At 43.8% G+C, this 11,759-nt stretch overlaps 1 protein-coding gene across 1 annotated transcript; it reads right to left on the bottom strand.

Moving 5' to 3' along the window:
• Nucleotides 1–2,433: 2,433 nt before the first annotated feature.
• nus1 (NUS1 dehydrodolichyl diphosphate synthase subunit) lies at nt 2,434–11,639 on the bottom strand. Its single transcript, XM_088325157.1, has 5 exons — nt 11,114–11,639; nt 10,375–10,506; nt 6,914–7,066; nt 6,747–6,846; nt 2,434–2,981 (listed from the first exon to the last, which is right to left on the bottom strand). The coding sequence occupies exons 1-5, from the start codon at nt 11,490–11,492 to the stop codon at nt 2,891–2,893; spliced, it is 855 nt and encodes a 284-aa protein (XP_088181283.1). The 5' UTR covers nt 11,493–11,639; the 3' UTR covers nt 2,434–2,890.
• Between the last annotated feature and the right edge of the window lie 120 nt (nt 11,640–11,759).

The following is an 11,759-nucleotide window of genomic DNA, read 5'->3' as shown; positions in this document are numbered from 1 at the left end:
GGCACAGTTCATGTCATGGGAACCTGTCGTGGGTTCAAATCCAGCTCCAGACTTCCTGTGCGGAGTTTGTATGTTCTCCCCGTGCTTGCGTGGGTTTCCTCCGGGCACTCCGGTTTCCTCCCACATTCCAAAGACATGCATTTCAGGTGAATTGGCCGGTCCAAATTGTCCCTAGGTGTGAATGAGCGAATGAGTTGTCTGTCCCTGTGTGCCCTGCGATCGGCTGGCAACCAGTTCAGGGTGTCCCCTGCCCACTGCCTGGAGATGGCTGGGATGGGCTCCAGCCCCCCCGCGACCCTAATGAGGATAAGCGGTACGGCTGATGAGATGAGATATATTTTTATATATATATATATGTATATATATATGTAACGGGTGTAATAATAACTTTTGTTTTATTGAAATTCCTGCTGAAAAATGTGTATAGTTTTTGGTAAGTGTGGGCATTAGGGGTTCAGTGTCTTACCCAAGGACACTTCGACATATAACACGGAGGAGCCGGGATTCGAACTGCGATCACTTGATGCCAAGACGAGCGCGATACCCCCTGAGCCACTGGAGTACGCCACTGCCCCTCAAAGCCAAGAGCAGGATGACGCTTTACAACAAAATAGTGACCAGATGATGGAGGTGCTGTATCTGAGTCAGTTCAGGTGGCTTCTTCTGCTACTGGTATCCATGGAAACCAGTATCGTTTCATAAACATGTGTTGCTGTTAAGGCGCCACTCTTGTCCCCCAGTGTCCCTTCACTTTTTTTAAATGCATATTTTCAGATTTATTACTTAAACTGGTCAATTTAAGATATATTTTGGATGAAATGTATGGATTAATATGAAATGAAATATAATGTAGTTCAAATCCAGCTCCCGGCCTTACTGTGCGGAGTTTGTATGTTCTCCCCGTGCTAGCGTGCGTTTCCTCCGGGCACTCCGGTTTCCTCCCACATTCCAAAGACATGCATTTCAGGTGAATTGGCCTGTCCAAATTGTCCCTAGGTGTGAATGAGCGAGTGAGTTGTCTGTCCCCGTGTGCCCTGCGATTGGCTGGCAACCAGTTCAGGGTGTCCCCTGCCCACTGCCCGATGATTGCTGGGATGGGCTCCAGCACCCCGCGACCCTACTGAGGATAAGCGGTGCAGCTGATGAGATGAGATATAATGTATGTTTGTTTATAAATGCAAAAAAAAAAAAAACGGATTCGTCTACATGATCTTTTTTCCTCATGTATTGAGCAGGGTTGGGTAGAGTTACTTTAACTGGATTACTTTCAATGACTTTTGGATGACTCCAATACCAAATATGCTAATAAGAGACAAAAGAAACTAAATAGGAATAAAATGACTACATTTTGTGCCACCTCTCGGTCCCAGGACGAGCACTCTCCAATGTACTCATCACTAACCCATTCACACACACGCTTACACACCAATTGGCAAGGCACCTACCAGCTTATCAGGGGGCATCAGTGGTTTAGTGTCAGGCCCAAGGACGCTTCCACTTATAACTGCCGGGAATCAAACCTGCCACCTCTTAGTCCCAGGACGAGCACTCTACAATGTACTTAACACGTACCCATGGACACACACGCTCTCACACCGATAGGCAAGGCCCCTACCAGCTTATCAGTAGGGTTGGGTAGGGTTACTTTAACTGGATTACTTTCAATTACTTTTGGATTACTCCAATAGCAAATATGCTAACAAAAGACAAAAGAACCTAATATGAATAAAATGACAAAATTTTGTGCAGGCTTGGGGAGTAACGGAATCCGTGGAACGGCAAAAATGCTGTTTGGATTGATTTTCATTTTGTTTCTATCGCATTTTATGTTCGTTTTGCCGGAGATCAAAGCCAGGAGAGAAAGCTTACCACGTGTTGTGAGTCATTTGATTCATATTTCTTTTGTCTCTTATTAGCATATTTGGTATTGGAGTCATCCCAAAGTCATTGAAAGTAATCCAGTTAAAGTAACCCTACCCAACCCTGGTCGCATTTGATGTTAGTTTTGCCGGGGATCAAAGCCAGGAGAGAAAGCTTACCATGTGTTGTGAGTCATCATTTGATTCATATTTCGTTTCTTTTGTCTCTTATTAGCATATTTGGTATTGGAGTCATCCAAAAGTCATTGAAAGTAATCCAGTTAAAGTAACCCTACCCAACCCTGGTCGCATTTGATGTTAGTTTTGCCAGAGATCAAAGCCAGGAGAGAAAGCTTACCACGTGTTGTGAGTCATCATTGGATTCCCATTTAGTTTCTTTTGTCTCTTATTAGCATATTTGGTATTGGAGTCATCCAGAAGTCATTGAAAGTAATCCAGTTAAAGTAACCCTACCCAACCCTGGTATTGAGGCATCCGATTTGAGACTTTATCAAGAAGTAGAAAAAAAATTAGATTATTCGATCCAATTCGATAAAAAAGGACAAGCGAGAAAAACAGTGCATTTCTTTATTTCATGGCCCGGTCAATGGCGGCGGAACACACACTGACACACACGCAGCAACTTGTAAAATTTCCACAATGAATCACTTTGTCCTTGAACGCCACTTCCTCCCCTCGTTTTGTACTTTATTGAAGAATGTCTCCCGAGAATGAAGCCAGAGTTCAACGGCGGCACAAAGCCCGTCTTCATTTTGGGCGGGAAGTCCTCAAACGGCAGCTGGAAACTGAATGCAAACCGAGACAACCGGGACAGACGTCCCTCTCATCATTTTTCGGGGGCTGTTTTCCTGGAAATGAACGACGGGGTCTTTGTTCCCGGTTTCGGCCGTCCGGGAGATACCCGGAGTATGCCGCCGAGTCACGTCGAGGGCGCCGAGTCGCTGACCGGTGGACGACACTGCCGATTGGCCGGCGAGCGGAGGGCGGGGCCAGCGGGCGGAGCCGTCCCCTCATTGGCCCAGCCGCTGCTGACATCGGCCGTAACGCTGCAGGGCGGCCCATAAGTCCTCGTACGAGACGTTGCGGTGCGACGGCAGGGATCTGAAGAAGCGTCCAAATAGTTAAAAAAAAATCAAACTGTTTGATGCTATTAGCATGGCAAATATGGCGATTGACCCCATCGCCTGAAGTCCCCGACACCCCGAGCTGCGTTTTCAGCCCGACGAAGTTGTCTAAGTCACGTGTTTTCGGATCATTCGAGATGGCGACGACCAGATAATGATGACAAAGACGAGTAGTAAATTGTAACATTAGCTGAACATTTGTGGATGACAGCGCCAGGCCGATAAGAGTGGAAGAATAGTGCCAGATTGCAACACAGACACGAGAAGCCTTCTTCATCTGATGTTGTCAGTGGTGGTTGCTGTGGTGAGCAGGGTTGGGTAGGGTTACTTTAACTGGATTACTTTCAATGACTTTTGAATGACTCCAATACCAAATAGATAGATAGATAGATACTTTATTCATCCCCGTAGGGAAATTAACACTTCCAGCAGTCTACCCCGTTGTTTATTAACAGATTGACATGATGCCCTAGGGTGCTTGTCGCGGAGCGGATGACGTCGCGCTAGTCCAAAAGTTCGACATCCCTGCGGCAGATGGAAATCTTTTCTTTATGAAAATCCAGGGATACACCACCTCGTGTTAGCAAGTCCGCCTCCTCTCCGATTCCCCCCGGCTTTCGTGTCTCTGTATAGCGGCGTTGAAGCCGGATAGCTCCGGGTGGCTACACGTTAGCGTCCGGAATGCTAAACGTGAGCCACGTTTCCGCAAAACACAGCAACTGCGCTCCCCGTGCGCTTCGATGTTTTCCACCAGCACTCGATGATGATCTTATTTGGTCGTGAGTTCGCATTTACGATGATTACGGATAGTACCGAAGACTTATAACGCTGCTAGCCGCTTAGCTAGCTCCGGCTCTTCTTCCAACATAGGCCCCTTCATCACGCCGGCACGAGAATTCTTCAGGGCAAGGAGTTGATTCCTTGAATTAACGCATTTTTGTGCGCTAAAACCCATGTCCATAGGATAGAAGTAATCCATAGTGTAGTTGTCAAAACACTGAAGATAGGAGCAGACAATAAAACAATAGGGCAGCTGCTGGATCTTTGATCTCTAAATATGCTAATAAAAGACAAAAGAAACTAAATATGAATAAAATGACTCAATTTTGTGCAGGCTTGGGGAGTAACGGAATACATGGAACGGCAAAAATGATGTTGGCAAGCCTTCTGGATTTATTTTCATTTAGTTTCTGTTGCATTTCATGTTAGTTTTGCCGGAGATCGAAGAGATCAAAGCCAGGAGGGAGAGCTTACCACGTGTTGTGAGTCATCATTAGTTTCTTTTGTCTTTAATTAGCATATTTATTGGAGTATTGGAGTAATCCAAAAGTAATTGAAAGTAATCCAGTTAAAGTAACCCTACCCCACCCTGGTGGTGAGGGACAACATTTTAGAGTCATCTTACCTCGAGGATTAAAGGGAAGTACAGCGACTCGACAATGGCTTTGATACCGAAAGGGAACTGCAGTCTGTTCGATTCATAACTCTTATATTTGGATGAAATGAAATGATCAGCATTTCTATAGCGCTTTTCAAGTCAACGACTTCCCAAAGCGCTTTACAATGTGCTCCACATTTCCCAATAGCGGCCGTGCAGCCATGTAAGGCGCTAACCTGCTTATTGGGGATATTAGGGGTTCAGTGTCTTACCCAAGGACACTTCAACATGTAACACGGACGAACCGGGATTCGAACTGGGATCCCTTGATCCCAAGACGAGCACTCTACCTCCTGAGCTACTGCTGAAGAAATTCAGGACTTTGCTTGATTTGTGGGTGAAAACGTTGACAAATATCTTGAACTTAACATTGAATAAAGTGCTATGTCATAAATGAGGAAAAACATCAACTCGTATAGCAGCACGGCAGCGCAGTGGTGAGCACGTGTGCGGCACAGTTCTGAGGTCGTGAGATCGAACCTTCCTGTGTGGAGTTTGCATGTTCTCCCCAGGAACTTTGGTCTCCTCCCACATTCCAAAAACATGCATGTTAGGTTAATTGGTCGGCTCAAATTGTCCCTGAGTGGGAATGGGCGAGCGAGCTGTCTGTCCCTGTGTGCCCTGCGACTGGCTGGCAACCAGTTGAGGGTGTCCACTGCCAACTGCCCAAAAATAGCTGGGATGGGCTCCAGCACCCCCGCGACCCTACTGAAGATAAAGGGTGCAGATAATGGATGAGAGAATGGATCAACCCATATATACATCGCATATAAGCCGATCCTAAAGCTACTTTAAACTAGACACCTACTAAAAGGAACACATACCGAAAATGATCAAATGTGTACCAAACAATGATAATTATTAAATGCGTAGATAATAAAAATGAATACACAAGAAAAAAATAAAACAATCTAAACCAGTTACTGTTCTCCTAACCAGACACTAATTGATCAAGCCATTATTTCTTTCTTCGACTCAATTGTTGTTGTCAGTGTTTTCCACTTTTCCTTCCTCTTCTTGCTAACTTCCTTGGCAGCCATTATTAAAAGCAAAAAAGGCAATAAAACGCACAAAATTACAATATAATGAAACATTGTCCCAATAAAAAATGGATGGCTCTGATTGAATGAACAGGCAGAAAATATGGGCAGGAGGAAGCATGGGCCATTGGGTGACCATGCGCCTTATAATACAGTGCACCTTATATATGGATCAATATTAAGTCGCAAAGTCTCGCAACTAAGGCAAGCGGCCGCCGACTAGATTTTCCTCGGAAGGCGATGTCGTCCGCGGTGTATGCTGGGATTTATATACCGGCGTTTCATTGGCTAACCAATGTGTCAATCATCATTTGATTTAGTCACTATTGGCTAAAGTTATTCGGAGGTAAAGGGGGCGGATCCTTTATATCAATTACAGGCTCGCATAGGCTAAAGGGGCGAAACAAAGCCTGCGATTGGCCGAAAAAGATGAATGTGAATCGCACGTTGGGTTGCACTACGGCATAGAGAAAACATTTTTTACTATTCTGTATTTGTAAATATTTTACTCTCCTGGATTTACTACACTCACGGTTGTAAGAAGACCATGGTTACGTATCCTTATTGAACGTGATGGCTGCAAGAGAACTTAGGTGAGCTATGCGGCTTTATATTTTCCCGGTATCTTGTTTTAGAACGATCTTGATGTATCTGTGATGAGTCTATTTTTAAACTCAATTCAATTCAAAGTGTTTATTGTCGTATGCACAGTAAAGAACCCCGTTTCCCTGCACAATAAAATTCTTACTTTGCTGTCCACACAGTTGCCAGCAAAAAATAAAATGGAAACTAAGAAATGTTTGGCATTTCTTGAATCCCAAGACTTTAACCTTCCGAATGATATTCGGAACGATGCATTTGAGTGACATCGTACAGACACTGTTTCCGTACATGTCTGAGACACGTATTTGCTTCTTTGCAAGCTTTGGGAATGTTAAGGGGGTATCAAGTTGGACTGAACTATCCGACTGTTTTGTCGACGTTACCGTTGTAGCGCCTTATAATCCGGTGCGCCTTATGTATGGAAAACATAGGACCAAAAACTATTTTTTTGGGGGTGCGCCCTATAACCCGGTGCGCCTTATAGTGCGGAAAAAACGGTACTTGAGAATGGAGTCCGGTATCACACTGCTATATCAACCTATCACCTCTGCTCGTTTCCTGACTGCTTGAGTCAGCTAGTAGTTGAAAATTTAAAAAAAGGAGCAATGAGGCTAGTCTCCGACCAGATACACTGAGAAAACTATATGAGCAAACGTCTTACATGAACTCAGTGAGTCTGATGTGCCAGGGCAGGAAGCCCAGAGTGCTGTCCACGGGACCAAACTTCACCACCAGGTCGGGGTCGGGAATATTTTTAGATTCTGTAAAAACAGCTCCACGTCATCGACCGCAAATTAAGGCAAAAGATTGTCGTTTCTCAGTTTTGACCTCTTAGCAGAGTGTCCAGCACGTCCACGCTGATGTCTTTGGAGCTCATTTCTCGCTTTTCCACCGACCGGCAGAGCTGCCGGGCAGCCTGGACGATGCTCGGCTTGCCGTCTTCTGGAGACAGCACCTTCACCGTGGGTCGGCAGGAAAACACTGAAATAAATGACAGTCTTTTTCACCTTGGAGCCGCCTTCATGTCAAAACAAGTCAAGTTTATTTGTATTGCCCTTAATCACAAAGACAGCATCCTTTGATCTAAAACCTACATGAGGGCAAGGAAAAACTCAAAAACCTCAACATGAGGACAATGAAGAAACCTTGAGAAGGGACCGCAGATGAGGTCATCCCCCTTCCAGGATGACCAGGCTGCAATAGATGTTGCAATAACAGATAATACACAGAAGAAGAATACATCTTCCTGACCTTTGAACAGAAGTCGTTCGCAATGTTACGCGGCAACGAACGGTCGACAAAAAAATGAATGAAGAAATAGAAAAAAGAATAAATACACAAAAGCAAGGCACCGACGGTCATTGTCTTAAAATTGGATGATTATTTACCATGAATTAATTCTAATATTACAATACGATGGGGTTTCAGGTATAGTGAACCCTCGATTATCGCCGGTTTACGTTCCAAAAAGAACCTGTGATGGGCGAAATCCGTGAAGGAGAAACGTTTTTTTGAATTATTATACCTTTAAATACTCTTATTTATCAGCTCCCTTTAGGTGAGGCTCATGTTATTTCAGAAATTATACAAAACACCCAGTCCCTTTAAAACTATAATCCACTGTTTTTGCAACGCAGTATATAGAAACTGTGTAGTTCAGAGATTCAGATTCAGATATACTTTGTCATTCTTGTACACGTGTATACAGAACAAAATGTCGATACATCTGACCCGCAGTTTTCTTGACTGTACAGATATAAATAAACGTTGAACTGAGAGTATTGAAGTACTGATAATATGCTAAATAATTTATAGCTATGTATAGTATTATACAGTAGTGCAAAGAGTGCAAAGAGTGCAAGAGGAGCAGCTAACCAGATGTGCAAAATGGGCAGTCAGGGAAACAAGTCAGTATACAATAACAACAACACTGGAGTACGATAGTGCAGAGGAGAACAGATGTGCTAGAGGAGCAGCTAACCAGATGTGCAAAACGGGCAGTCAGGTAAACAAGTCATTATACAATAACAATAATAAGTTAATCCGCATGTCTCTTTTATATCGTTTATTTTTGTTGAGTAGGGTTTTGTTTCCTCGTTTTGATTTTGAATATGTCTTTGTTGCAAGAAAAAATGGAATAGTAGTAGGCACTTAAAGTTTCTGCTTCAGTCTATTCCTTTTGGACACATGTTGATGTATTGACCCCTTGCACACAAATGACGACACCATGCTGGACGGCAGTAGGCGGAAGTAAACTGAGGGTGCTGAACGTTACACAACAACAAAAACAGCAATACTAATCAACACCATTGGCAAGGACTAGTCCCACGAATATTGTGCTAAAGTCAGATGAGGTGGCCACACAGTCTGAAAATGCAAAAAACGCTATTTAGAGAGACCGAGGATAACATTAGCAATGTTAGCTAGCGAGGGATTCCGTCCTCCTCCTGACACAGTCACACATCCAAACAAATCGTCTACTCTGCCTGACTGGAATGCTCTTCCCACTGAGATTCAATCTGCAACCTCAGTGGAATTGTTTAAATCTATGCTTAAAACACACTTATATTCCATAGCATATTTAATGACCTATATTTTATGTTGACAATATCTGTGTATTTTTGTCATTGCAACCTCCATTGCAGCCTGGTCATCCTGGAAGGGGGATGAGCTCATGTGCAGTCCCTTCTCAAGCTTTCTTCTATTTCCTCATGTTGAGGTTTTTGAGTTTTTCCTTGTCCTCAAGTAGGTTTTAGATCAGGGGATTGTGTCATAATAGTCTGTGGTTTGCAATAATCAGTGGTCTGTGCAGCCCTTTGAGACTCTTTGTGATTAAGGGTGTCACAAATAAACATGACTTGACTACACTATCTGTAACATTATATTATAAATGGAATACCAGTGCTGATCTAAAATGTTATAAAATTCTGGATGCTCACCTGTTCATGGTAGCTGGTACGCTTAACTGTGCTTTGTTTTGAAGACAAACGTTACTAAACGATTTTGGGGGAACGTAATAGTGCAAATGACTTGCAGCACGGCGGCGCAGTGGTTAGCGCTTGTGCGGCACAGTTCATGTCATGGGAACCTGTCGTGGGTTCAAATCCAGCTCCAGACTTCCTGTGCCGAGTTTGTATGTTCTCCCCGTGCTTGCGTGGGTTTCCTCCGGGCACTCCGGTTTCCTCCCACGTTCCAAAAACATGCATTTCAGGTGAATTGGCCTGTCCAAATTGTCCCTAGGTGTGAATGAGCGAATGAGTTGTCTGTCCCTGTGTGCCCTTCGATTGGCTGGCAACCAGTTCAGGGTGTCCCCTGCCCACTGCCTGGAGATGGCTGGGATGGGCTCCAGCCCCCTCGCGACCCTAATAAGGATATGCGGTACGGCTAATGAGATGAGACATTTCTCTTCTGAACGTTCGTCTCTCATTTTAACCATTGATAATTTGGCAGTTAATTTTGGCGTAATAAGCTTTATGGTAGAGCACGTAACAGTTTTTAGTACATGTGACATTCGGAAGATGACCGTTTTTTGAATCCCTGAGTAGTAGAAAGTAATGGTACCTTCACAAAGTTTCTTTATTTTCCTCATGTTGAGGTTTTTGAGTTTTTCCTTGCCCTCATGTCGGTTTTAGATCAGGGGATGGTGTCATAATAGTCTGTGGTTCGGGGCTATACAAATAAACATGACTTGACTTAATGGCAACGGTAAGACACTAACAAAGTTAGTTAGCACTAGTTAACCTAATAGTTTGAGTGTCTTTGACATGACTCGTACCTTCTTAACATACAATTGCTCTGAATACATCAAAAGTACTTTGTAAAAAATGGTCGCTGCAAATCCTAGAAAACTTCAGGCCTCGGCACAACTCGAGTCCTTGTGTTCTATTTGCAGATAAACATTGCCGTCTTCTGTCTTCATCAAAAGAGATACAATTCTAAATCGGGTTTACAACCTTTCATCGTAAGTGTTGGTTATATTCTTCTGTCCTCGTTAATAATATTTGTTTCAACTCAAATCTTGATTAAAGTGCTGACGACTAGGGCTTTTCTGCCATTGATGTCATTCTGCTGGGGAAGGCAACGTGACGTCACGTGCAAAGGGTCAATGAGACCATTGTATTGTGCAGCCATTTTTGTGAAAATAATTTGTTATTCGTTTTTGTCCATTTATGGTCGGTGTTGTTTTTGTTCCGTGCCTAAATAAAAGCCCACAAACAAACTAATTGCATTTAATGTTATAAGGTGGTGTCACCAAATGTTTTCCAAATATGCAGGGAGAGAAACCTTACCGTTATTGTGTTTATTGTCGGTGCAATCACTCAGGAACTCCACGTGAGATTTGGACTCGTCTGAGACTATTAGATGCTGTTGCTGTTTCACAATCGCCTCAAGCAAACGGGAATTGTTCTTCCTAAAAATACCTGAGGGGGGGAATGAAAATAATAAATGTGGCGACATAAAACTGCATATCAACTGATAGTATATGTGTGATCAGTGTTGGGAAAAACACGCTACAAAGGAAAGCGTTCCCGGGACATCCGTAAGATTATTTTTGCAATACAGCATGCTCGGAGGGATGAAATAAAACGGTTGGACATTACACAGAAATGGAGGAGATCTATGAGTGGTTTGAAGCCCAAAGAGAATATGGATATGGAGTGTCTCGGCTATGTGTTCGTTTACAAGCTCTCAAGATTGCACAAGCCAAGAAATATAATTGGTTTACTGTTTCCACGGGTTGCACACGTTCTCTTTTATTATGAGCTTATTAAGTTGTTTTAGCGGCTCGTCTTCTATGGCAATGTGTAACTTGAAGTTACTTTGAAAAGTAAAACGATACTTTTGGGTGTCACTAATCTGGGAGGGTAACATGACAACATGTTAAATAAAGTAACTAGTAACTGTAAGTAACGCGCCCAACACTGATTGTGATTGATAGCTGGCAGCATTGATTTATGCATCGTATGCAATGCAACCCGCTACATTAGAAGTCACTCGATATTTTTGATTTTATTATTTATGTTTTACCGTGCTGGTCATAGACGCTGACATAGGAAATGCCGAGTGCCATGCACCACACCACCAGGTTGCCCACGTCCGTGTAGCTGGGCTCCTCTTCGGCGACCAACAGGCCGACGTGGCTCGGCAACTTCTCCAGAGATCTGCCGTCGCTCAGTAATCTCTGCCGGCGAAGAGGAGCGCCATCGTCTTCAGCGATCGGACCCAGCTTCCTCCGGGGGTCCGGGAAACCCACCGCGGCCATCGGGAGAAGCAAGGCGGCCGTCGCCCGCTCCCAAAGCCGTCCCTTCAGCTTGGTAAGGCGGACGCGGAGCCAGGAGACGACGGCTCGGTTGCTGTGAAGAACGAAGAGCAGGAACCGCCACAATAAGGTGTATAACAGCGCCATGGCTGCTTTAAAAAAGCAAATTAATTAGACTGTATATCAAAGTCCGACGAAGTGGGAGGAGTTGCCTGGCGAATGTTTGCAGATGTCATCCGTCGGCCGCCATCTTACTTTTTCCCTAACCACCCATGACCTCTGAACCCAAGGCCTGATTACAGGTAGCTCGTCGATTGGTTGATACATATGGCGTCACAATATCCTCCATTGCTTTCTTTTTAGATATAATAATAATGGTAATAATAATAGTAATAATATTTATAATGATGATTA

Source organism: Urocampus carinirostris, chromosome 20 (genome assembly GCF_059441175.1).
Source record: "Urocampus carinirostris isolate Australia breed hairy pipefish chromosome 20, RoL_Ucar_1.0, whole genome shotgun sequence".
NCBI lineage: Eukaryota > Metazoa > Chordata > Actinopteri > Syngnathiformes > Syngnathidae > Urocampus > Urocampus carinirostris.
Note: the sequence above shows the minus strand (reverse complement) of the source record. Positions and strands in the feature narration are given on the sequence as shown.